The 27,997-nt window shown below is 44.0% G+C and overlaps 1 protein-coding gene across 5 annotated transcripts; it reads left to right on the top strand.

Moving 5' to 3' along the window:
- slc39a10 (solute carrier family 39 member 10) lies at positions 1-27,994 on the top strand. Of its 5 annotated transcripts, XM_068705163.1 has the most exons (11): positions 37-59; positions 8,082-8,167; positions 10,626-12,077; positions 12,512-12,689; positions 20,880-21,055; positions 21,999-22,163; positions 22,277-22,385; positions 22,491-22,796; positions 23,020-23,100; positions 25,225-25,415; positions 25,575-27,994. In XM_068705163.1, the coding sequence occupies exons 3-11, from the start codon at positions 10,647-10,649 to the stop codon at positions 25,725-25,727; spliced, it is 2,790 nt and encodes a 929-aa protein (XP_068561264.1). In that variant the 5' UTR covers positions 37-59; positions 8,082-8,167; positions 10,626-10,646; the 3' UTR covers positions 25,728-27,994. The 5 variants fall into 5 exon arrangements, with proteins under 5 accessions (XP_068561262.1, XP_068561264.1, XP_068561265.1 ...); XM_068705161.1 differs by lacking the exon at positions 8,082-8,167 and having other exon boundaries at positions 1-59; XM_068705164.1 differs by lacking the exons at positions 37-59; positions 8,082-8,167 and adding an exon at positions 3,726-3,791.
- The last annotated feature ends 3 nt before the right edge of the window (positions 27,995-27,997 follow it).

A 27,997-nucleotide genomic window follows, 5' to 3' on the forward strand; every position in this document is an offset into this window, starting at 1 on the left:
TTTTCTCTTTTTTTTTTTGGTACCGAGCGAAGAGGAGATGCACACGGCACTCGAGTGAGGTAACTATATAAAAACCCATTTGTTGTCATTCACTCCCACAACATGGACCCGGGCAGCGTTCGCCACGAAGTGTAGATGTTAGTAACCACTATTGTGAGCATGCGATACGGAATCTCAGGCAGTGTATGTTATCGTTGCTCTCCTTAGGCTGTGAGCCAATTTCCTGCGAGTCATCTGCTAGCTAACGTTAGCTGGCTGAATTGTTGCCTTCCTCTCCAGGTTAGCGTTAGCATTAGCCTGTCCGAGAGGGGCGACTCTTGACTAAACAAACGCGCCGGGCTTTGAACTCGTGCCTTTGGCAGCTTCCCGGGGCTCGCGGTGGACAATGGCGACTAGCTGTGTGCGGGTGGTGAACGCCTTTGATGAGTTTAAACGCTGCGGTGTTGTAAAGGCACGTTTCAATGACGGGCAAAGAGGGGTGCTCAGCGTTGCATTATGCGCACCACGTGCGGCGTTTAAGCCCACGCCGTACACTAGACTGATGAGTGATGGGCGGTATCGCGTCTGTGCTTCTTCAACATCTAGATTTAAAGCAAGACAAACGTATGTGACTGAGTTGTTTTTAACATTGCTTCTTTCTTCTTCTTTTTTTTTGCTTCTCGTCAAAGTACATTTTCACGCCCCCTTATTGGGAGGACACACAGCATGTGTAGTGGCCGTTTTTGGTCGTATGTAAATGTTGATGATTTTCATGAACTGTCAGAATTGGAGAAATTATATGCAGACGTGCAACAAGTTGTATGTATTTCTCTGTCTACAGTATATAGGCAGTGACTTACACTGTGCAAATGATTCATTAAATCACACACCGGTTATACAAACGTCACCGTATGAGCTCCTTGTACTGAATAAGGCTACGTTTGAATGTTGCTCAAAATATGTAACAAGTTATGTAGCTTTATTTCGGCCTGGCCTTAAGGTAAAGGATCACTTCCTTTAGTTAAGATCTAATTTATAATGCCAGCATGCACACTGTCCCATCAGTTATGGAAGAGGTAATCAAAACACAACAACTGCGAAAATTACAAGTGCACCAGTTAAAAATACAATTAACCAAAATGGATTTAGTAGAGCAAATAGAGCAGACTTTTTATTTGTTGTTGGAGCCAGTTTAAAGTCAGTGTGGAACATCCTGGTATTAACTGTTCTGTCTCGTTAACCCCAGTCTAATAAAAGAAGACAAAGAAATGCTATGCCCCCAGGATTAGAGAACCTTTGATCTAATACAACACGTAAGCTTCCGTGTTGACATGTAAAATATCTATTGCAATTTAATTTGATTTGTGCCGTGTTTGTAATCTGCGCCTCCACACGCTCCATGTGGATGATGCATGCAGATCTCATATATACTGATGAGGATAACGGCTTAGTTATGTTTTGAGTACTGTTCTTACTTACCTCACATGATGTGGGACCAGGGGCTCAGTTAATTACGGCTATATTTTTTTCCCCAGACCTGACAGAGCTCCTCCACAACCACATAAGACATTATATAACTGTGTCCACAGGCTGAGTGCTAGTCAACATGACTAGTACACTGACCTTTGTGTGTGATATCCCCCAGGAGAGTTGAGCTGCGATACCAAACACACCAGTAAGGCTTTTATGATTGCAGCATACAACTTTAAATTGCAGCTTATAAGAGCTGTATTTAACATTCTGAACATTAATACAGCAGCAAACAACTACTAAGCTATGTGAAGATACAGTGGAGTCATGTCTACCTGAGCAGAGTATGAAGTCACCCTCTCTCTCTCTATGTGTGTCGTTATCCGAGCCTTGCCGTGCATGCTTTCAGTGCATGTTGGCGTGCCCCGCTGGCTAGCTCACGGCCGCTGCTCTGCACTGCTGTCGTCGTCCACCACCGACAGCGTGGTCTCGGAGGCGTAGCGCCCACTCTCGGCTTCCCCCTCAAGTAAACACTGCCTTGTCAGCACTTCACTGTAGTTTGCACCGGTGGCGCCGTTAGCACCGTTTGTGTTATGTTGAGAGCCAATGAGAGGCAATCAAAATGCTGATCTTGCACCTTTTTTAAGGATATTATGCACAGACTAACAGTGTCATCACGCATTTTAATACTCTTACAGTGCTACACGTATATGTGTTGTGTTGCCTTTGTAATGTAGTTAAGTACATTTATATGATTGAGTTCTGGAAAAGGAGAATCAAGGCTCAGCGAACCCTTACAGATGGGACCTCCATGAATTTTTTTTTTTGATCCGTGAATTACAATGCAACCAACTTTGTCTTTCATACCAAATATGCACGCTGTTTCTGAAATTGTGTTTTGGTCTGGGCTTTGCTGGCTAAACATCTAAAGTAGGCTTACCTTATGTGGACAGAAAACCCAGACTTGGGTTCTGTTTGCAGATTGTTTTGTTACTTATTTGACGGATTACACCGGGATACAAAGAAAGCAGACACAATGAACACAGGATTACACCGGTCATGTCCTGGCTTGGAATTGTTGTTCGGATTGTTGACTTTCTGTTGTTTCTGTTCCACTGAGGACAAAGCGACAATAGGCCTTATTATGAGCCATGCTGATGCTGAAATCAAGCCGAAAAATCCAAGAATGACCTCCCAACCGCTAATGTAAATAAACAAATGCTAAATCATCCAAACGTTTGGGTGATATTTTTTTGTACATGTCTTAATTAATATTGTTTACAGCCTCTATGTGTTTAACAATATGCCACTTTTTGTGCCCTGCAATATAATTAATAATGGCCTTTGGCATTTGTCTGCTGTAATTACAGTCAATCACCTGAGTCGAATCTCACTTTTACAGTTAAAATTATTTATTTTTTGTAGCATTATATTCAGAATGTCACAAGCCAGTGTTCGCAGGAGCTTATAGGTAAAAGGGATGTTAAAAAAATGTAACTCTACCTTGATACCTTACAGTACCGGTACATACCCCTGGGTGAAAATCACCGGTGCTTCCAGTTGCATGTTCCTAATAAGAACTGTGTAAACATCGGGCCTGGCGGCTGAATTTGTTTTCGTGCTCACCATGATCACGATCTGCTGCACACGTAACACCATTCCCACACTCCTGCTGTTTTTACGATGCGGCCCTTTTATGCAGACGGGACATTTTTTGAGTCATGCTAGCTAATATTTTTCAACCATTACATCCAATCTAACCTCAGCCAGCCTCAGTCATTTATTTTTTTTGTCGCAAAACCGCTTTCTTAGCTTGATTACTGTCCACATTAGGCGTCGGTTTAATGTAGAAATATATATTGTTCCCACCAACGTTCAATGCATGCAGGATGAGGCGTGAGTCAGTCCAGACCAGCGCTGACATAGGTTGACCATCTGAAATGTTTCTGCAAACTTAGCGAGGATCATTTTTACCAAGGGCATTCCACTGTAAATTTTAGATTTTTACACATTTGAAGTTGCTGATTTACATCTAGGCAAAATGGTCAGACTGGCCCACCAGTAGTGCATTTACAGCCACACACACACACACGAACACGAACACAGTGAGTAGCTGGTCAGGTGCTCCCTGACTGCTCAAACATGCAGACACACACACACACACACACATTCCCGCCCTGTGCCTACCCTCCTCCCTCTACAAATTAGTTAAGTCAGTAAGTCACTGGACTCAAAAGCCTCAAAAACATTCAACCTGTGACTTATGTCAGCGCTGGCGTGAACCTTTTTGTATTGTTGCGCCGCAAACTGTTTCTTTTGGAGGGGCTTACTTGTGACTGAAGGTAAGCGTCGCTGTTTTGCCACGGTATTGTTTCTTTACCCTCTGCGCGGCGTGTGTGTGTGTGTACTCCTCAGCTGATCATTCTGTTTACTCGTCCGTGTCTAGTCAAGCCGTTTCGGTCTCAGATGAGGGAACGCGCTTCCAGGCCACAGAGCATCAGCTGCGCACCTGCGCCTCGACCACAGTGACTGCGTTGCAGCTCCTTGATTCCACACACAGCATCTTTCCATAGGCGACATTGTCTAAACGGACTCAGTGGCCTCAAGATGCAAAACCTGAATCTGATGTGGTGTTTGTTGTTGTGCGAGGGGCTGTTTGACTCAGTGAGAGAAGTTCAGGGAAGTCGTGGCCCGTTTCCATTGAACCTGCATGTGTTATGGTGGCCCACGGCCAAATTTCATACGGTCATCAATCCATCTACGTATTCAAGCGAGGACAAGTGCGTAGAGATCAACTCACACTTAAACATGTGTCTTCACCTGTCTCCTGTATAATGAGGGCTATTATCAGGCTGGCCATTGAAAAGGCTTTTGACGTCGCTGTAAACATGCCTGGTACTTTGAGTCAGGAGACCTACCACATGACAAATTCCACAGAATAGCCACTCTTGATCAAAGGATTGCTGGTTTGACGTGTCAAAATGACTACCTTCATCACTGTTTGTTTCTTTTGCAGCGGCAGCAGCAATGGGTGGTTGTCCATGCAGCAGCAAAAGCGACATGTCTGTAAACATGTATACTTGCTTGTGAACGGTTAAGCTGTAGTTGTAATGGTCTCACGTTCTGTCTGCCAGCGCTGGTAAAAGCCTCACCACTGTCTAATGAATGCTTAGCAAACACTGATGGGGAAGCTGAAAACAGCATACAATGGTCCTCCAGAGGGCCCTGTCACACCTACATTGTCTGGTCCGGACTTTCGGACTATTCGGTTTCATCCAAACAAAATTTCTTTTAGGTGTGAAACCTCCCCCAGACCAAACAGCCGACCCTTAATCAAGAGGTCGTCTTGAAAGCATGTTTTTTGAGTGGATCAATCATGGGAAGTTCAGGCACGCCAGCGTCATGCTGCAGGAGAAGCGTAGCTCCTTTTTTAAAGTCCCAGTGAAACTGAAGTCCGAGCACCTTTAATATTTGAGCTTTGTTTTAAATCAAATCCTTCGCATTTGATTGGGCCGCTGAAAAAATGGGCGCGCTTAGAGTGCAGCGCGCTACGGAGCTACAGGAGGACTGTTCATCTCCATGTACTGCAGTAACACAGAGCCGGTTCAAAATCTGCAACGTTGATTGGATGATTTTTTTCGTAAACGCTAAGTCATCAAACATTTGAAACCACTTAACAGAAGAGAAAAGAGAGCTGTTTATACTAAAATATGAAAGTTATTGGTGTTTTTTAAACATATTTGGCATGTAACAACAGATAAACGAACAATTGACACAGGGACAGAAATTCATTTTTTATTTCACTGTGGCTTTAAAAGGGCTATATTTAACTTTTATGGAATATCTTTTTAAGGAAGTATGGAGATAGACGGTGGAAGTGCTGAGAGCAGACAGGTGTATCTCGATCTTTGACATTACACATGAGTCTTCCTTGGCATCATGTCCAGCTGGATATACTGGATCTGCATCATGTTAATGGCATGTGCCTCATTACAATGAAGCGTGTACAGAGGTAAAAAATAGCCCTGCTGTGCAACATGAGAACAAAACTAACCGGATCAAACGTACGCAAATGCAGGCCGACAAAACCACGACCCTCGGTTCAGACCTTTAGGTGTGAAAACGCTCCAAGAGTCCCACTGACTGTCTGCTTTGGGTTGAGTCCATGTTGCAGTTCACATCCGCCCTCTTTGTGAACCCTCCACTCCGTCATGTTTGTATTCGTCCTGTGACTCACTCTTACTCTACACCATAGTTCCCTGGCTTCACAGTATTTTAGATAGGGCTGCAACAAACGATTATTTTAATCGATAATGAAATGCATTGCCAATGCTTTTAATAATCGATTTTATCGATTCGTTTGTTGCAGCCCTAATTTTAGATCCACACTTGTTTTAAACACTTTTGGAGGTAATACCAAGTATTGTAGATATGTTCATTATTGGTTTATTCATTTTAATGCAGGTCTACGGCAAGGCTCAGAGTGCAATGCACATTGTATAATGTAAGAAATCCCCCCCCCCCCCCCCCCCCCCCTCGCGCGTGTATTTATCTTTGCCTTGTTTTGTAACAAAAGCGTTTGCCATTTGATGCCATTTTTTTGAATACCGGAGGAGATTTGTATCGTTCATTCCTCTTTCCTTTTCCGTCCTTGCAGACAGCAGCTCTATACTGCGATGGGATCTGTATGGTTGCATGATAATCATATGAAACAGCTTAGGGGCCAAAGCCGTTTTTTCACTGAGAGAAAAACAGGGCTCCTGTTGTCATCAACAACCTGGAAAAGACATGGGGAATTACTTTTGCGGGCACAGAGAAATTATGTAAAAGAAACTACCTAAATAAGTTTTATGCAGTCGGGTTTTTGCAGCTGTTCAGCTTCCTTATTTGGCATATTGTTTTGCCATAACATGTTCATGCCTGTGGCAGTTGTAGCCTGCAAAATTGAACTGCAGACATTCAGATCAGCTAATTTTTTGTTAAAGATGATTTCTTATTGTTGTGTAAAAGTATACACTGCTTTATGTATCATTATGTACCATTATGGTGTAGTCTTTCTTCACTGGCACTTTAAATCAAAACAAATTGAGTAGTTATTTTACTACTCTACTACATTTATAATGTATAGGCTTGCTACAGGGAACAAAAGAGGTCATAATCGAAGTTTATCTTTAAGTATTGAACAGCCGTTTCTATTTTTACATCACAAGCTCAGAATTGATTTTATTCAGCTGCCGTTCTACCAATTCTGTCTAGTTGTCTGGTGAACTGTGAGGGCATTTGGAGTGTGCCGGACACACAGGGATGGTTTTTCTCTGCTGTCAGCCAATGAGAAGTCATTAGCGCTGTTACATTAATTGGTTATTGAATGCACCTGTTCGCCCACATACTAACAGGTTTTTTTACTCCTCAGTCTGTCCTGTAATTCCCTGTGTGCCGACCTCACAAGTCTCCTTGACATATTTAATAAAGTTTTAAAACTTTGTGGTCTCTAATGGGCCTTTTGCAGCAGCAGACATTTTGACTTGTCATAGTGGGAAAAGCACAGGTGTTACTGTTAACGTTAGCGTGTGCGATACCAGGACCCTGAAACTGAAGCAGCTATATGGAGTTCAGTCGTTAGCAATTTTCTGCTGTGTCTTTTTCTACCGTGACTTGTCAAAATGTGTCTAATGAAATTAAATGAAATGTCTACTATGGCTTCCCTGATGGGGCTACCAGAGTTCCATTTATTCTGAGCCATACTGTTGCTCAAATCAACCCAAAAATCCACTCATGTGATTAAACAAACAATTGAATTATCTTTACAATACAACTCCCAGACCGGACAACGTTGTAGTAGCAATCTGTCTATTTACTCTAAATGGACCATAATTTACTAAATGAACATCATGCTGTATTTAAGAAGACTTTAAACTAGTGATTGAGACCATAAACTCATGTTCACATGATGAGGTAATACATCTAGTGAGAGGTAGTCATTTTCTCATAGACTTCTATACAATCTGACTCCTTTTATAACCAGAAGAGACGGTTATAAAAGGAGCCCCTGCAGGCCGTTAGAAAGACTGCAAGTGTAAGGCACTTCAGCATTGACTTCCCTTTTCAGAGATGGAGGTTGCCACCTGGCCATAACGTAAGGGTGGTGTCATCACATAAAAAGTGATTATATGGCGAACCCTCTGTGAGATCGTGCAGATGGATGGATAGGGCGAGTAGGGTGTAGTAGTGGCAGCAGGAAAGGGCTGAAACACTACAAAAGCAAACAATCTAAAAATGTCCGTAAACCTGCCTTTTTAATACAAGTCTTTTTCTTACAATACTGCTAAACAAACTGCTAATAATCATTCCCCGTCCTGGTTGTGTTTTGCACATTGAGTCTCTCTCTTTTAAACTGATTGTTCAGGAAAAGCCCTTGAAGGCACCTTAGGCTGGTCCCACAACATTAAGTATCAAGCGTAGACTGCACTGAAACATATATAACAGTTGCCATGATTCCCCTGTGAGGAGAAATGTTACAAATGTCAGGTCGTCACATTACTCACCTCTTGTGGCACAATGAGCACTGCGTCAGATGACCCTTTGTGTGATTCCCAATTTTCACCTGTCTGTCCTCTTTGATGTGTTTCCAGAGTGCACGTTTTAAGACAAGTTGGAAACACCCCCCTTATACAGTAGCATCAGCACTGGGGGGCCAAGCAGGAGGAGACGTATTACGGTGAGTTACCGTGTTATTGCAGTGCAGTGATGGGATTATTTACGTGACTTGTTGTACTGAAACAACCGGTGATTACATCACCGACAGCTCAGTGAATCAGTTTCGGTAATATGCAGTTTCTTGCATTAAGATCCCTTTAACAGAAACAAACAAGTAGTGATCCAAATTCAACTAGGTATATTTTGTCATTTATTAGAATATAAAGTTGTGAATGTTTACAGTAAAAAGGGTATTCAATATCAATTTAGAGAGAGGAAAAACAGTTTCCACTTTCACTGCAAAATTAATTTGTCATGCTTTCTCAATAGGTTGTGGTTTGTGCAGCACTCGACTGAACTCTCATACTAAATAGACATTATCTTGTTTCCTCCAAACAACAAGCACAACAAAGACTCCAATCAGGAACACACAGCAGGCTCTGTTGCCGCTAAAGAGGGTGTGCTCTTAGGAATAGGTCCTGGTTTTGCCCCCCCCCCCTCCATCAGCCATAAGGTTCATAGGTCACTGCTGCCTCATGTTTATAAACACTGTCTTGTGGACAGCCATGAAGTAGGCTCGTAGTCACACTTAGCTGTCTGCAACCTTGAGTCAGAGCGGCTTCATTCACTCTGTGGCCAAACTTTAATTTCACACACCAGCCATTCGAGGGCACGCAGTGGTAAGTAGCCTCGCTTTCCATTTCTGAACGTAACTTAGAAATGAGATGTGGTTTTTGAGATGTTTGATTTGTTCACGGCCTTTTGAAGTTTTTTTTTATCATGTAGTTTGTGCAGAAATGTCAGTGACATTAAGCATCTACTCACTTTCAAAATGCTGATAACAAAGACTGCTTCTACACATGTTCTTGATCTTGTTATATGGCGAGAAGGGAGTCCATAACGAGCTAATAGTCATGAGCTGATAAGATGTTGATGTCGTCTACACCTTGATCAAGGCTCGAGAGAATGAACAAGGGCTTTGTTTTAGCCGAGCGGAATCTTTTTGAATGGTATTCTCTGTAAATTAGTTCAGTGGGATGAATTCAAACACTGTATTGTTACGGATTGAAATGTTTCTGTCGGATTGTCTACTTTTTTTACACTTTACCAAAAAAAACAACAGCCGATTGTAAGTATCACCAATGGGTTCTGTTTTTAAAATTACGCTCTTGTGTAATGTTTTTTTAAACTGCGACTTGTTGTCTCTATCCTTTCTTCTTAGTTTATTTTGTTTTGGAATTTCTCGCTTCTAGTCGGTATATAAAAAGAAATCAATATAGATAAACTGGGCTCTTTTGTTGTTGTTGTTGTTGTTGTTGTTGCCCACAGTGTGCAATCTGTCGTTGCCAGCCTTGACAACTGTGAGAGGCATCTGTCATTTGTTTCTTAACATTTAGCCCGGTACATGTAGTCTGCACAACACACACAAGTCTATTCCCTCAAGACGTGCATGCTGTAAATCCAGTGTACACATTACTAACAAGCTGGCTGCCAAAGGACCTCTGTGTTTGTGTGTTTGTTTGGTCTATGCTGTGCGCCATTTTACCATCTTATCCGGCAGTGTTCCGCTTCTGACCTCTTTGTGCTCCTCCTCCACCCTCACCCCTCATGCATCAACCACCCACGGGCTTCACAAGAGACCTTATGAGGATCATTTGACTGGGATGATATTGCTGCCTCAGGCCTTTTCTAGAGTCGGGGGGGGGCACAAGCTATTTGTTACACAATTCACAGTAGACGGTCTGCTCCAGAAGGCTCCCTGATTCAGTTATTGAATGTCTTATGCTAAGCTAAAGGTCTGCAGTATTTATGTGTGGTGTGCAGGCTTATTATCTTACATCTTTTTGTGTGTGTAATTTATGATTACGCAGACCCTGTTGCACTGCTCTAGGGAAGCTCTTCTGGGGCTTCTTTAGGGCCGATATTGATTTGATTTACTGGCATCATCATGATTATTCTAAACAAAAAAACAAACAAGTCCACATAAAATCTTCTATGCATGATCATTTTAAGTTTACTTTCACAATTTTTTTATCGTGAACATGTAAGAATATACTGTAACATTCAGCAGCTGTGCCTTCTTTTTTTCTTCTTCTTCTAATACAGTTTGGGTCGATATCAATGCCAGGAAAATATGAATATTGTAACATTTCAGTCCAACTTTCAATGTGCTGATATTTTAGGCAGGTCAGACATTTTACTTGTCTTACTCAGCTGATAAACATGACAAACAGGATACCAAGTTACAGTTGCCATCATTAATCAGTCCAATCGTTTTAAAGTGACACGGTCACCATGGTCCTTAAAACTAAGCGAGGACGTATGGAGCAAGATGCAGCTGCTCAGAATGTGACTGTGACTCTAAAGACATACAAACATATGCTAAAGAGCTAAAAAAAGCTGTTCTTAAGCTGTTTTTATCTGACTGGCAAAAGAAATGTGATCCAAATTCCACTTCTGTTACTTTCCTGTTTTGGCAGGGGACCAGAAGTAAGGGGACCATGCGAGTCCACGTGCACACCAAGTTTTGTTTCCTGTGCGTGCTCACCCTCCTCTTCCATCAGTGCAACCACTGCCATGGGGACGGGCACAGCCACCAGCACGGCGGACATCCCCATGCCGACCACACCCACAGCGACCTGCAGATTTCAGAGGCCCCGTACGTGAGAGGAGCCACGTCGTCCCCAGACTCCAAAGGTTCTCAAGAGCAGACTCTAGAGGAGGAGCAGCGCTTCTACATCCAGCAGCTGTTCAGGCGCTACGGCCAGAAAGACCGGCTGGATTTCCAGGGATTTCAGAGTATGCTGTTCAGCTTGGGTCTGGGCGAAGTGAAAGTGGTGGATGTGGATCACGAGGAGCTGGGCCACGACCACGTGGCTCACCTTGACCTGGTGGACATGCAGCAAGGGCTTCACTCGCACTCGTCCGCCAAGGAAGAGCACAGCCAGGGTCACGGTCACAAGCACGGCCATCCACACCACAAGCCCGGCTCCCACCATCCACACACAGAACAAGCTCCCACAATCTACTCCCAGCACACCACGGCGGCCAGTCCAGCTGCTGGTGCACCGACAGGGCAGGAGCATAAACATGACGCAGAACACAATCATGATCCCGCCAAGGCAGAGGACAGTGACCATAAACATTCTGATGGACATGTGCAGGACACACGCGATCATGACCAGGATCATGCACATGACAAAGAGCACAAACACGACCAGGTACAGGTGCACTCCAACCAAAAGGACCTGTCTTCTCAACCTCACAGCAACCATGACCACAGCGCTCACGACCACGGCGGCCACGATCACAGTGCTCATGACCACAAGGACCATGACCACAGCGCTCACGACCACAGCGCTCACGACCACGGCGGCCACGATCACAGTGCTCATGACCACAAGGACCATGACCACAGCGCTCACGACCACAGCGCTCACGACCACGGCGGCCACGATCACAGTGCTCATGACCACAAGGACCATGACCACAGCGCTCACGACCACAGCGCTCACGACCACAGCAAACACGATCACAGCAACCACGATCACAGCGGTCACGGCCACGACCACAGCGATCACCATGACCACAATCACGTCCCCGAAGTGCAGACAGTAACAGACGTTCCTCCCTCTCCCCAGTTGGAGCCGTCCCAAGTGCCACAGTCCTCTCCCGCCACCACAGAAAGTCGGACCAAGAAGCCGAAGAAAACGGCCAGGGTCAGAGGACAGCGAGGGCGAAACAGAACCGCTTCTCCTCTCGCAGCCCAGTCTGACGACCGTGACCATCAGTCCGAACACAGTCACGATCACAGTCACAGCCATAGCCATAAAGATAAGAGAGAAGCACTGGGAGGGCCTGCCACCCCCCCCACTTCGCCAGTCCCCGTCTTGTCTGGCCACTTGCAAGGATTGTCTCATCAGCATGAGGAGGTAGGACTGGCTAGAGAGAAGCTCCACTTCAACCTGTGTTTCTTTCATAGAAATGGTTATATTAAGATTATTAATATATACAGATATTTTTTTGTCATGCTTACTTGCTGCCATTTATTTTGACCAGATTCCTCACACAGAATTGTGGAATAGAAGTGTTGTCTTTCTTGCTACCGCCTCTGCTTTTTAAAGTTATTTTGTATGTGTTGGGTTTAATAGAAATCACAGAAACGTTTTTGCCTCACTGTCCATAGTTCAGAATGTTTTAAACAGTCATTAGGTCACGTTGCTTTTACAGCCACAGCGGTGAGTATTTGATATGCAAAGGATACATTTTTGCGTGGAGGTTGTTGTTTTTCCAACATCAATATTTAATTTGTTACATGGCCAGTGGTTTCTACTGTTAATACTGTACTGTGTCCTTCTCCTTCCAGTGTTTGAACCTGACTGAGCTCCTCGCCTACTACGGCCTGAATCCCGACTCGCAAATCTCCCCCACCCAGTTCACCTACCTGTGTCCTGCCCTGCTCTACCAAATAGATAGCCGTGTCTGCATCCGCCATTACCACCAGATGGATGTGCAGCAGGAAGCTTTGGAGCCCGTCAGTTCCGGTAAGAGCCAAGTTTCGTATCGATCCAGTCCACTTTGACTGAAAAGACTTCTAAGAGCCCTGTCTGAAGCACTTGAGACCTCACTCAGGGTTTTACTCCGACCCCAAATAAGGCTACGACCAGCAGACTGCACTCTTTCTCTGTCAGGTTATATTCTCATTCCTCTGTTTTACAGACAAGACATGTTTTTCAGGGAGAATATGAAGGACAATGTGAAGGTTTTTACCTCATTATTCATGTTTGTGGTTTGCGGTTGCAGCTCTTGACCTAACCATTGTTCTGCATATAATAAATTGTACGCCAGCAGCAGTCCACTCTTGTTCAGCAAAACATTTTTCCTGTGATGTTTGTGCCCAGATTTTTTCACGCTTTTTTGACTGTAGTAAAGAAAAAAAGAAATCTGGGCTGCCATAAGTTTAGATTGGAAAGTACTGCTGAACATTATCCTTTCAGCTTTTTTTACACATCACATGGCTTTTAAAGATCAATAGCTCTCGACACAGCAAAGCAACACAAAGCTAATGATTAGATATTGCCAGTGTTCAGTCTTGGATAATGGTGTGATCTCTTCACCAATATTGTGGCCAAACAGAGTCACAATGAACTTTGTTTGCACAATGGATCAAGTGACAGTTCCTTTAAACCCATCAGTACGTAATCACATTTGGAGCACAATCCACCCACCATTGTTTCCTTGTCAGAACCCAATAACACAGTGATATCATCATGATTGTGAGTACCTCAGACAGTTACCTTTATATAAAAAAAAAAATTAAAAAAATAAAAATTAAAAAAGCAGGAAGAATGAAATAGAACCCTGAGAAGGTGAGATATTATTGAAACACTGAACAGAATGATATTCTATTAAAGTAAGGGTTGTGTATCATGATACAAGGGGTACGATATATTGCGATCCTGTAAACAAAGTAAGGTGTTGCGATTTTTTTAGTCATAGTACGAAGAGCACACCAACATATCCATCAAATAGTAAAGTGCAGTCAAAACATTGCAGTCCCGGTAACATCCCATATCATAGCACGGCTTGTTTTTGCAATCTGAAGCATCTTTGTTTTTGCATGTTAACAATTAATTAAAAAACGATATCCCCACAGTATCACAAAACCCTTCATCACGATACTCAAGCGTATCAATATTTCCTCACACCCCTATAGAGCAACTTGTATAATGGCAAGAATTTGGTCTATGGAAGCGGTAAAAATGTCAACTGTAAGTTACTGTCTCATCCGGTGCAATCGGCCAGATCTTCATAAGCAGGAAACCACGGGGACGTCACTATAAATCATTGGCTTTATAATGGGACGCTATCAGGATCTATAACCTGGAGCTACTCTCTTGGGGAGGAGTGGCAGACCTGCATAATAGAGCGTTCATTGAAATAATCAAGCCGTGTTTTATAGTGATAATAACTGAAGTGAACTGGGTATTGTAACCCTAATCCCATGAGTATCCCCGCTCTTATTTTTCTTCTTCTCATTTTCAGGAGCACATCTCTCCATTTTCTGCCATCCAGAGCAGCAGTGAACACTCACCAGAGCGTAACATGCACACAGATATTAGTTTAAAGTACAAACAGACAGTATATTGAAAGTCAGGGCGAGCTTATTTAAGTAATTTGAGAGCTCTCAGACTCGCTGCAAATCTCGAGCTTCTCGTATTTCTACAACACCAATGCTTATTTGACTTTTACTTACAGATGAAGACAGCTCACTGCCGGATGAGCTCTCGAGCTGTACAGACACACAAAACACTGACACGGTCTTATAATAAAAGATGTTGTTTTCTCCCGTTTGTTGTTAACTGCGCTCTTTGACCTTAATAACGCTGCGCCGAGTATGAAACCACACAGTACCACGGACTCATCTCGGTACAATCGTCGTTTGTTTATACTCGGAAAGGTTTCTCGAAACTGTCAGGAAATCGTGCTTCTTGTTCACATTTTGTACACGCACGCTATAGCGAAACGGCTAAATGTAACCACTCTACAGGAGCAGTCTGTGACTAAATGATTTACTCATTAGCACGTTCATAGATGCAGAGGGAGAACGGAGGATCACTCTTATACTCACCCACTCTTTGCTTTGGCTGGCACTCAAGCTGGTACCCGATATGTGGAACACCTACATTTCTATTTTGTCCAGAAGAAAATGTGAATGGCATGGGGGGGGGACAGCAGCATCTGTCTTGGTTCTAACAGCCAGGACCGTGATGTAGCGATTGTTACTCTATCAACCATATAACGAGTGGAGAAAAGATATATTTACCGTATTTTCCGCACTATAAGGCGCACTTAAAAGCCTTTAATTTTCTCAAAAAACGACAGTGCGCCTTGTAATCCGGAGCGCCTTATATATAGATCAATTGGTTAATTGGTTGATCCATACTGGTTGTACACGGCGCTCTGTCAAAATGTTTCAGTACGACTGGTAAACTACAAAGCCGCACCGCTTGCAGCATTACGGCTACCGTAGTCAGGGGCGTCGCCGAAGTAATAGCGGTAAACACCGGTACTGTGCTTACTCCTACTCTATTCTATGCTCCTTATAATCCGGTGCGCCCTATATATAAAAACAGTTCTAAAATAGGCCATTCATTGAAGGTGCGCCTTATAATCCGGTGCGCCTTATAGTGCGGAAAATACGGTAGATGTGATTGCGGATGCAGGAAGTATTTAGCATAATTATGAATTGATTGATTCTTTCGGCCAATCACAAGTCCCAGTGAGTGTAACGCACAGCTAATGGCCCTCAGCGGGAGTTGATCGACAGTGAGCGTATTTCCAAAGCTGTGGAAAAGTCTGCGAGGCGTGTCACCGTGTGTTTTGGGCCACATTCACTGGGAGGAAGTTAATGTTCGAATGAATAGGCGGCCAATTTGCCATAACCTCAGGCTCTTAATAGAGCAGCCCACATTATGGGATCGACACTCTAAATCAGGACCATTCACTCACCTAACTGCAGCACTTGTCTATGACAACGTGTGCCCTTTCTTATTGGATAATTGCAGCGAACGAGTGGCCCTATCATGTGTATGAAACTACAGAAGGGACTTTTTAGTTTTTTTCTCGCAGCGATCTTTTCTTTCAGTTTGTGTTCCAAATCCCTGAATTAATGATGTTTAAAAAAGAAACCTCGGAAAGAGAATGAGAGACAGGCTATAAAGAATGAAGGTCAGTGTAAAAAAACCTGCTCCGGGACCTCGCAGTGTTTGGCAGTTTATGAGAATGTAAAATGTAAAAGTGTTTTTTAAAGTTAATGAGTTACAGGTTGTGAAATAAAGGTCATAGAGCGATAAAAGCGGGCTGTAAATCAAACCAGGGCCACACAAAAACCGCAAACAATAGAAAAGGCCACTTTTTGTTAGTGTGCGTCCGACATGTAAATCTCTAGGAGCAGATAACATGTGGCCACCTGTAATGAAAATGCACTGCGGATTGAGACAATCAATCTGACCATGCCGCACTTACACTATACTGTTCTGTATTCTGCCTGCAGTGTAATTGGATTGGTTTTCCTTTACGTTATGCAAAGTAGGTAAGAAGTGTGTCTGCTGTGAACAACATGGCAAGTTTGGGCGCATAAGATGTTCTGCACAATCTGATTTATTTTTAATGAGAGGTAGAAAGGGACATTTTTATGACCAACAAATAAAAATATGTTTTTGTGTATATATATATATATATATGTATGTATGTATGTATGTGTGTATATATGTATATATATATATATATATATATATATATATATATATATATATATATGTGTGTATATATATATATATATATATATATATATATATATATGTGTATATATATATATATATATATATATATATATATATGTGTATATATATATATATATATATATATATATATATATGTGTGTGTGTGTGTGTGTGTGTGTGTGTGTGTATATATATGCATGTGTATATATATGTGTGTGTGTGTGTGTGTGTGTGTGTGTGTGTGTGTGTGTGTGTGTGTGTGTGGCTGCAACAGCTTTTGTGAACACTTTAGGACTGAATTAAACTGTCAAAGCAGCAGGTACTGAAGTTCAACCATGAGATTGGAGGAAATCCCAAACCGTACGCCCTCTTAAATCTTTAATGATTAAACACACACACTCCCCTCCGGAGACACCTGTATCACATGAGCCTCAGGCAGCAGTGTACCACCATTGAAAACAGTCATAAAAATGGTAATGACGACGAGCAACGCAGCACGAGCGAGTCAAAAGGGCAGGAACGGCTCCTCATTAGCGGGAAACTAGAGCCGCTAGATTGTCAGCGATTGTGCACCGTGAGTCAACCGTAGGCATCGCCAAACGCCGCGAAGCTACCTCTCATTTACCTCCCGCCGACATCCAGGGGGGAGCCCGGGAAATTTGCAGCCGGGGTTGTCTCCGGTCCCTACTCCCCTCTCTTTTTTTTCTTCTTTTGCGCTGTGCCAATTAGGAGTGCCTTAGCGACACCCTGGGCCATTTGTCTGAGCCACGGCTCACAGGAGATGCGTAATTGGAGAGAAGACACAGACCAGTGGGTCTCCTTCTCCTCTCTTCGATTCCCTCATCACGACGTCCGTCGCTCCTCCGCAACCCCACTCGCCTACCTCCACACACCAAACCAGGACTGCGTGAGGGGTAATGAGAGAGAGAAGTAGATGAGCTGTGTGAGCGCGAAGGACCTGCGGGGGTCCAGCTGATGTACAGTTGCCTCTCAGGGTCCCGCGTTGTTCCGCTCGATTCGACAAATAAGAAAGCGGTCAACCACAGCGCCTTTTACTTTTGTAAAGCACATTGAAAACGGTGGTGACAAAAGAAGGAGGAAGTGAGGGTCATTAAAGACGTTCTCGTCTGTGATGAGGAAATGAATTCAGCCTGTACAGGTCGTCCTTCCTAATGATGAGGTTCTCTCCACCAAATAAATGTACCGCGGATAAACTGGTGCTTCATGCTGTAGCTGCAGCAGATGGCACATTATTGTTATCAATATGTGGTCTAAAATATGTAACCGTTACATTAACTGTCTCTCTGACTATAGAGTCTATAGACGATGGGTCATTTTAACACGGTGAATAGTAGCGGGGACACAGACTCTGGATCCACATTTTACTCAGTAATGCCTGTCAGAGGCTTGTCTTTATTAAATATAAATAACGTGACTGCCTTGTACTCAGAGAAAACAGAAAACATCCTGAATGAAAAACAGTAATATAGCAGTAGTGCCCAAAATAAATGCTCAAAACAGCATGTACAAATCTACATTCTGATTTGAAAAGGAGAAAGTAAAGCCCAGAAATGTTTTTGCTTTAAAAAATACAAAGAAATATCACCCAACTTAGATAAATGTCAGACAACACTGCAAATATAATATACAAAAATACAAACCTAGAATTAATATCTATTTTCTTGATATTTTCTCTGTCTTCTGTATTTTAAGTTCTTGTTCGTATCAATAATACTGTGTTACATTTACATGCTGGTGCAGAGGTCCTCACTGGTTCTGCCCAGGCAGCAACCTGCGGGTGTAAAAAGTGAAGCCAATGCGAAAGTGTCTTAAACTTGCATTCTTTTTAACGACCAGCAGGGGGCGACTCCTTATCGTCTCAAGTCTTCTTCAATACAGCATGATGTTCATTTAGCTAATTATGGTCCCATTTAGAGTAACATAGACCATAAAGCAGGGTATGCTTTAGGGCGAGGCTACCTTGTGATTGACAGGTCGCTGACACAGAGAGGCGACTGTTCAAAACAACAGTGGCGGCTCCTGAAGAGGTTAGCATGGATGCTGCAATAGCATCAGTTATATCAGAACTGGAGAGTATTTCTTCATTGGAAGAAGACCAAACAACACTGAAGGTGTTTTTCCAATGGAAAAGACGTTTTTGCTCCTCTCCCAACTGGCTTTGGCAAGAGTTTGATTGACAGATTGTTCATCAAATCACCTGCCAAGTATTTTTTTTTAAGTGCCTGCCCTTTTCCAAACAGTTTCTAATGATGGTTTCTCAGATGGTTCTGTGTAGCAAACCATCTGGCGAGTCAGGTTAATGAGTTCCCCAAGTACAAAAATAAAGAGAGTTTCAGAAAGCTGTTGGTAATATAACAAATTTAAAATATATCTTATGGTTAAATTAAAAGAGCTCAAAGAGTCCTGAATGAGTATGGTGCTCAGTTGTGGCTTACACACTGCATAGTCAAGGGGTCTGTATTGGCCCTTAAAGGGACAGTATCCCCCCAAATCAAAAATACAATAATAGCGATGAACTCCATCATCAAGACACCAAATGCCACAATTTTTTTCTGTCATGGCTTCAGAGGACACGTGTAAACCTGCGATGAGGGTCAGGGTTTGAGTAGCAAGCTTCCCAAAAGCTAATGACAAAGTGGCTGTAATCATCACTTCAGCATCGGGGCCTTCCTCTTCAGTTAAAATATTTCCCCTGGAGGAACTCCAGCCTCCTGTTAGGAGTGAGGAGACGGCTGCCGGGGGGGGGGGGGGGGGGGGACTTTTTTTTTTTTTTTTTTTTTTTTGCAATGTTTTTTAATCCTACAGCTGGGTAATGGGACAGTAACAGCTTGATTCAGTCTCTCTAAAGAGCACTCTGTCAGGCGTAAGACATGTTTCAGATCATCTCTTCACAAGCGACACCACCTGGGGCCGATTAGATGAGGAGAGGAAGTGTGTCTGCCAGTGTGATTCTGCTGTTATGAGTCATCTTCCCCCTCTGGCTAGATGGCAGCTTTGGTTCTTTTGTTTAGATGAATTAAGCTATATCAGGGCTAAATAGTTTAAAGGGGGGGGGGGGGGCCTGAATAGTCAACTATTCGACAATTCCATCCAAGGAGCCTGATTCGCCAGCAAATATTACAGTTGAATAGTCACTGACGGGAAAATGTGGTTATAAAACAAAGGATCATTCATTGTATATAAATAACAACATAAGGCTGCTGTTTCAAAATGAAAGAATAAACATATTAATCAGAGCACTCACGTAAGAACATAGCATGATCGGAGTGCTAGTTATTTTTTGAATTGATGAACCATTCTCTAAAATCAGCAGGGGAGGCACGTTTCCCTTCACTTCCCGGTAGTTTCCCTTCACTTCCTTACCTTTTACCTACAATGCTACAACGAGGGGCAAACGGAATTAGAACCAAAAATTCTACCATTTCAATTCAACCACGTAAAGCAAGTAGGCCCACTCTGTCAGTAGGCCTACTGCGGACCGCATTGCATCACACACGCACGCACGCACACACGCACGCACACGCACGCACGCACACAAACGGGCTGTCCATTATTTGTACTGTAGCAACAGCAGAATGATAGTAATAGTATATCTGCCAATAATTTAGTTTTGAATTAGTTTTAATTTTTTTGTAGATATACAAAACTTCAACAAAAGGAAAAAAAAAACATAATTCAACGATCAGTTGACGCTACAAGACTTGTCCAATCAGATTTGACCATGTAAATTCTCAGTCAGGGACACCCCAAGCGTAATATGTTGACAAAATGTATTGTACTAATGGTCAAACCCTTTTGATCCTGACAAACCCAGCGATTTGTTTTAATCATTAATAACCAGCTAAATCTGTGAGGATCATATATTTGCTTTACCTTTCACTTCTAAATGTACACTTTGTTGTGACTTTCCCCTGAAACGCCTCACAGAAGTCAATTGTCTGTAAGATGTGCATTACACGCACACTGTGCTCCGGTCCTATAAATGAACGTCAGCCGTGAGGCGCCGCTTTAGCAAACACGCCGCCAGCTTTGACGTGACATTGAATTTCATACGACATTAAACATTCCGTCCTCTGTGACGAAAGAATCGCAAAGTTTTGCCTCACTCCGTCTCTGGCACGCTGTTTTGATACGTGTCCTCGGCTGACAGTTTAAATGATAGTGTACCTTTTCTGACTTATTCCTCCTCGGCTTCACGTCTGCGGCCTCGAATGAAAAATGAGGCGAGCCGAGCTCTGCCGAAATGTCACTTCACATTTCTTGCTTTTAGGTATCGTGTGTCATCACAAGGACGCGTGGGTTGGAAAAACCTCTGAAGGATAGCTTCCTTCACATGTGAAGTGGATGGGAAACAATACCTTCAGCGAGCAGGTAGAGCTGTGGTTGTTCCTGTAGAGTGACTTCTCTTTTGTCTGTCTCCTTGTCCAGGGTGGGTGTGGCTGTGGGGGTTTGTGTCCATCACCATCATCAGCCTGCTGTCTCTGCTGGGCGTGGTGCTCGTGCCCATCCTCAAACAGTCCTGCTTCAAGTTCCTGCTCACCTTCCTGGTGGCGCTGGCAGTGGGCACGCTCAGCGGCGACGCCCTCCTTCATCTGCTGCCCCACGTGAGTACTTTTACAGGATGCTGCTCTTGTCACACCCACAGAGATGGACAACATCAATCAATTTGTGTATATGTATGACTATAATCAGGGTTGGTCATTATACAATTCCAGAGAAATTGTCTTAAAATGGTCTTTTTTTTTTTAGCAAAAAGTAGGTTAAAAAAACTAAAAGTCTTAGTGTGATTCTTCAGTGCCGACTCTTGTAAAACACAGACTACAATCATCAACCCAAGCACTATATGAGCCAATAGCAGTCCAGAGGTGACATGTCAGGGCTGCCTCACATCACTCATCACAGCTTCATGCACCACCATGTCATGAATACCTGACTTGTTGTTTGGTGTATTATTCACACAAATCGAATGAGTTTACGACGATTCTGGCAACCATTTAAAGTGATTCAACTGCAGATGCTCTATAAACAAGGGTCAAAAGTCTAACGGCAGGTTTATATATTCAGTTCTGTTTGTATTTCATTGTCTTCAAACTCAACGGAGTTCTTGTATTGTATTTGTAGCTCAGCTGATAGAATTATTGCACTTTTTAATGAGTAATCAGGGTTGGTGATATAAAACATGTGACATAATGTACAATGTGTTTGTACATAATGTAAATATCAAGGGTCACACAAAAGTGCAAACATTTAATTGAATTCCCGATGAACCCATCATGTCATGAACTTTTTTTTATGTATGACTAGTGTGGGACAGACTTTATTAACATGACAACATTAACATCTTTTATTAACTTACCATCAGACATTTGCCAAATATGGCATATAAGCCCTATTCTTGTTTGTCAGTATAAGGATGAACGTCTAAAGGATGTCACTAAATATCACACGGATCCAATCCCTGTGACCCTCGGAAATGAAATCCATGTGCTGACAATTCTGTGATCCCCCCTCAATCCCATCCCTCTCCGTTTCTCTCCTCATCCACAGTCTCAAGGGCCGCACGACCACGGCGAGCATGGGACGGATAAAGAAATTGATCTAATAGCGGACTTTGACGGAGTGTGGAAGGGCCTAACGGCGCTGGCCGGCATCTACCTCCTCTTCATCATCGAACACTGCATCGGCATGTTTAAGCACTACAAAGACCACAGGGTAAGATGAGCAGGCTATGCTGAGCCTTGCTGTTTTCACACACTTAATGTATGACATGTATTGAATTTCCGTGGACAGAGCATATAGAATTGTGTGTCTCATGCTGCTCACAGGGCATGAAGAAGGCGAGCGAGGAGGGCAAGATCGGCCGGAAGTTGTCCGATCACAAATTAAATCGGCGCTCGGATGCGGAGTGGCTGCACCTGAAGCCGCTCAGCGAAGGTAAGAAGCCTTCACGGCAGCTCACAGCCTCCGCCAGCTCCTTCACGGCGCTTTGTTAGCCGTAAACGTCTCCCCTCCCTCTCCCCCCCACCTCGTCTCCTCCAGACCCCGACAACACCGCTGTCTCCTGCGACAACGGCCACAACGACACGCAGATCTCGGAGCTGCGGACGCCCGACTCCCCCACCAACAAGACACCGCTGGCCCCGGAGAGCGCCCGACAAGACCAGTCGCCCACCAAGGAGAACGGGGGCAAGGTGAAACATCACGGGCACTCGCACGGCCACGGTCACTCCCACGGCGGGAACTGCCACTCCGACCAGGAGATGAAGGATGCCGGCATAGCCAGCATCGCCTGGATGGTCATCATGGGCGATGGCATGCATAACTTCAGTGACGGCCTGGCTATAGGTAAGAGGTTCTAGTTGGTTATTCTATAAATAAATAAGTGAGGAATCCCTGATACTCCATTAACAGATGTTTGACAAAACTTAAGGTCACTTACTGGAATTCTTCCGTAAGCTTTCAGCCCCATTCTGTGGCCTTTCCACAACTGCCATGTTGAGTTTATTTATTAAGCTACCCCCCCCCCCCCCCCCCCCCCCCCCCCCTCCTCCTCCACATTTCTCCACAGGCGCAGCATTCAGCGCAAACCTGACGGGAGGCATCAGCACATCAGTGGCTGTTTTCTGCCACGAATTACCTCACGAACTTGGTAAGTGGAGTGCAACAAAAGAAAAGTGTCAAACAAAACAAGTCCTTTTCTCATTTCACACCAGGCACACCTCATTTATCCAACACATAGAACAAAGACGCTTTGTGGAGGCGTCGCAAGTTCGCTCGCATAATGATAAGTGTCTAAATTGCTGCCAAACGGCTCTTTTTTTCTCTGACTGGAACTGTGATCCCAGGGAGTCTCACGCCCTCTCCGGTCCCTCGGAACTTGTTAAAAAACCGGCAGTGTCAATAACCATCACTCTTCTCCTCACTCCAGAAAAATGTACTTCTTTCCTCGCCTGATTAATGGCTTTTTTTTTCTCTGACAGCGGCAAAATGGCCTGTCAACGTGTCTGTCAGGGATGATGATGTACCGCGCCTGGCATGCGTTGTTCAATACAGTCGGCCTCAAAAGGCGCTACAGCTGCCGGTGCGTTCATTTGCATTGGAATCCGTTCCCTCCAAGGACCCATTTGATTCAGTTTGACTCGGCGGCGGTGAACATTTTAGTTTCTTTTCTTACTCCACGGTGCTCTCCTCCGCCTTTTTGTTTATTGTGAGAGGGAGAGGTGGCGAGAGAGCAGGGGTGAAAAAGACAGACAATGGGGCCACGTGCAAGCTTGAACGTTATGTCTGCCTGCTCCCGCTCGTGTTGACCATCAGCTTCCTCTCTGTTGTCGTGTTGTTCACATCTGCCTCTGTTAAAAGCATCTACGTAAGGAAAACACATTTAGATTCAACTAACGCTGCAAACCGCCTGCTTTAAAAGTCTGTGATGTTTTGCGCTTTAACTGCCAAAAAGAAATCTGCAGTCACTGGCTGTCATCTGGCGAGGCTTCAGGATCGCATAAGAGGAACTTTTGATTCTGGTCCAACATGCTTTTTTTTTTGTCTCCGTTTCGACTCAGTCGCACTCGAGTTTTCCAGATGGTTGACTGCGCCTGTCTCAAGCAGCACGTGAAGATTTGCGAGATCAGTCTCTCTCTCTCTCTCTATCGCCCCCGTGTTCTTTTTTCATATTTCATGTTGATTCGGCAAACCGGCGCTTGCCGCCGCGCCTTCACCCCCGTAGGGCCGGCTCGTCAGACAAACCCAGCAGTTTGACAAGTGCACCTCTCAGCTCCTCCTCAACACAAAAGCTGCCGCCCCCCCTCCCGCCAGGCAGCTGGATGGCAAAGATGATGATTATGAGGGTTCTTTAACCACCCAGAGTGAAGCTAATTGGCAGTGATGGGTGTGTTAATTGCGCTAGATGAGGTGGCGGCAGGCGTGTCTGACTGTCGGACGGATTGGAACCAGGGAGGCAGGAACCGCCAGAGTACGAAAAAAAGAAAAAAAAGTCCATTGAAGTTAGGCGTGTCTCTCTTTAATTTCTCCCCTCCACCTTCACCCTTTTTCTCTGGATTTGATTGATGGATGAGAGCAGAGTGGTAATATATTCATTGAGGTAATTAGCCAGGAAAAGAGGCCGCTTGTTACACGGTGCAGGAAATGTAGGCCACCCCCTTCTCAGTATTCATCTCTCTCTCTCCAAATCCAGGGCGTTTCCGCTGAGACTTGGGCCTCTACCCGCATTTGGCCCCGGCAATGATTGAAGAGGGTAGAGAGGCTACGGCGTGCATGTGTAATCATAAGCGCATCAGAAGGGAGTTAAGGACATATTTCTTAGAGAGAGAGAGGCTCCTGGTCTGTTTTCCCACCTGCTTGTAGACAGATAGCGGAGGCGGATGCGCGGAGAGAGTTTGCTTCTAACGCGCTCACCTCGTCACCGAAAGGCAGCGCCACAATAGACTGGAAAAAAGAAAAAAAGATTAAAAACAAACACGCCGTGACGAGCACAGAGCTATTCACCAAGGGGCTTTGTGCGCCTGCAAAGTGCAGCGTCACTTTGCGAAGCGTAAACAGGAATCGGACACACGGCTGTCACCACTTTACACTTTTTGTTGCTTTTAACCTTTCATAAACAACTCGTGTAACGAACAGAATCACTCAAGACACAGAGGCCGGGTACCCGAGTGTCAGGATAAGAGACGGGTGCATGGGAGTTGCTTTAATGGTGTTTAAATGACTCTCTCTCTCTCTCTCTCTCTCTCTCTTCCCCCCCCCCCCCCTTGGCTGAAAGGTGACTTTGCGGTGCTGCTGAAAGCAGGGATGTCAGTGAAGCAGGCCATCTTCTACAATCTGCTGTCTGCCCTCATGGCCTACGTTGGCATGGTGATTGGCACCGCCGTGGGCCAGTACACACACAATGTCACCAGCTGGATCTTCGCCATCACGGCCGGCATGTTCCTTTACGTGGCTCTGGTGGATATGGTGAGTTTTGCCACGCTCCCATCGACAGCCCCAGAGTGACAATTGCCCGCCCCCCCAACAACATCAGCTTACCTTCCACTGCCTCCTCTCCTGATCTGCAATGCTAATTCCAGGAAGTCCAGTCTCTGATCCTAACTGGTCACTTTGTGTCTTTCACAGCTGCCAGAGATGCTTCACGGGGACAGTGAGGACCACAAGCGCTGCCAGTTGGGACACTTTGTCCTGCAGAACCTGGGCCTGCTGACCGGGTTCGGCATCATGCTGCTCATCGCCATCTTCGAGGACCGCATCATTTTCAATTTTGGCTTTTAGTCGAGGAGAGCAGGGGGGAGTGAAGGAGGGGAGAGCTGGATGTATCAATATTGGTCCTCCTTGGCCTTAAACATGCTTCGTTCACAACACAAGCAGCCCGGTCTTGCATGCGGTGTGGGTCTCGTTCATGGCCAGTGCCTCCATTCCAAAAACATGCAGCAGTAAGCTTATGCATATCTCATGACTCTGCCAGTGATGTTTACACTCTGCCCCTCCATTACCTCTCCTCCATCAGCTCCGATTCCGGAAAAGGAGAGCGAGGCTGCACACAAAAAACCAGAGAACACCTCCTCTCCATCTTAAAAAAAAAAGAAGAAAAAAAAGAGAGCTGCAGACGGGAAGGCGGTGTCACGGCCCGGCAGCTCTCCGCCTATGCATCGTCGTCGTCATCACCTGTTGTTAGCGTGTTGTCGCCTCATCTAGTATCCATCCTGTGCTGTGTCCCATCATCCATGCCTGGTACATCTGTGCTGCATCCATCATCGACTCCTGATGTCTGAAACATCTCGTGTCTCTCTGTGCCAAGCCCTGGCCACTGGAGCAGCACCGGCGGAGCACTCCCTTTAGCCAGCTACACCCGGAATTAACCATTTAGCTTCACGTTCAAAACGTATCGACAGCTTTTAACTGTCAAAACAGAAAAGTGTTCCCCTGACTTTTCCCTGGTATATCATCTAAAGCTCAGTGTTGTTCTTTTTTTTTTGCTGCAATTCTCACCATTTATCACTTTAGAGTTACATTTTATTGTCTAATTCTAATTATTAAACCTTTGTAGTTCCTAGTCATAGCTAACACAGCTGCCAAAGCCTTTACAAATTAGCATTTAAGACTTTCATGTTTTTGCTAAGAGACTAGACGTCACAAATGTCTGACCAATTCTTTTTTTTTTTAAAAGGGTTTGACAATCTGTAGCTGTTAGGCCTTTAGTCGTATCTCTCTTTATAAGAATCAGCAGCTTCACACTGAATTGTAGTTTACTAGATTTCTTTAGGGTGCCTCTTTGAGTTCCTGAAAGGTGCTTACTCCAATCGGACCACCCTGCAGTGGACGTTTCATTACAGTAGGAGGTTGAGTTGTCACACAAATTTTCTTTTTTTATGATGAACTGTAAATACTCAAGGTCTTTATAGCTTCAGTAGTCAAGCGGCAAAAAAATCGATGTTTTGGTTGCTGCTAAAAAATAGAATTGAAAGTACTCGTGTCAATGAGTGAACTTCCTAACAATCTGACAACAGACTGTGCAGCAGCATTCCCTGCACTTGTAATGGATGTTGAACCTGAGTTATTAAACCATAGGACATAGATTATTGTCATTTGTAATATGCTGAGATAAGAGGGCGTACATTATCAACATTCTGCTGACCGTGCCAAAACTGGCCCCAGAGTGTGGACTTTCAGTGGCTGGCGCTTGACCCCCCCCTCCCCCTACATTCCATTGGCTGTCCTTAAGCTAGCTACCCTAGCTTCAGCTGCTAGAGCACACAGATGATGTGTGTGGCTTCATTTAACCTGTCACTGTGTGACATCCATCATCTTACGTCTCAACTGGCTGTAAATCATCGTCGGTCTCATCGAAGTGGCGTTATTGACCCGTCTGAGTCATGCATGAAGCATGAGTGAAAAACGGTACGGACGTTGTGTTGACTATTTGATTTCATTCTTTGTACTGCAAAGTTAAACTATTAGCAGCCTTTTGTTACTTTTTAAATGAACCGCGTGAAGATCACGAGGAATACTTTGGGGCGTAGTGTGACTGGTGTTCTGAGCCTTTTTTTTCTTCTTTTTTTTTGGGTGATGCAGTTGTGAGTGTACATAACTTATCTGCATCACTTTAAATCTTTTAACAGGCATTTTATATCCTATGTTTGACGGGATCTGAATGTGCTTTCACTCTGTTCCGACTCCAAGTAAAGTTAATCATTTGAAACGTGACTATTTGATATTTATCCGGTATTTTCATACAATATTAATTTGTATTGTTTTTTTGTATTTTATTTAAGAGATATGTTTTTTTCTGATTTTCTTTGAGTTTCTGTATTTCTTGTGTAATTAAAATTTAAACTGTGCTGTCAAGTGATCGATTAGCTAGTGACACTACGCCCCCAATGTTTCTTCGAAATGAAGGTTGATGATTCTTCTCATTTTTGCTTTCTTGTCTGTATGTTTGTTTAGTAATCTGGATATAAAATGCAAAGTGTGACATTCTTGCTGTTTGCCTGTCTGTGCATTCTCTTCATCACGGAAGGAAAATAAACTCTGAAAAGATCTCT

This window comes from Cebidichthys violaceus, unplaced genomic scaffold (genome assembly GCF_023349555.1).
Source record: "Cebidichthys violaceus isolate CVI_PGR_0920_01 unplaced genomic scaffold, fCebVio1.0.p SCAF_11, whole genome shotgun sequence".
NCBI classification, from domain to species: Eukaryota; Metazoa; Chordata; class Actinopteri; order Perciformes; family Stichaeidae; genus Cebidichthys; species Cebidichthys violaceus.

What these genes read in the sequence shown, in the direction of transcription:
- slc39a10 (XM_068705161.1), top strand. Translation starts at nt 10,647, where the DNA reads ATGCGAGTCCACGTGCACACCAAGTTTTGTTTCCTGTGCGTGCTCACC. An exon ending in CCTGAAGCCGCTCAGCGAAG is followed by an intron (nt 22,386 to 22,490) that starts GTAAGAAGCCTT and finishes CGTCTCCTCCAG; the next exon opens with ACCCCGACAACACCGCTGTC. An exon ending in CAGTGACGGCCTGGCTATAG is followed by an intron (nt 22,797 to 23,019) that starts GTAAGAGGTTCT and finishes ATTTCTCCACAG; the next exon opens with GCGCAGCATTCAGCGCAAAC.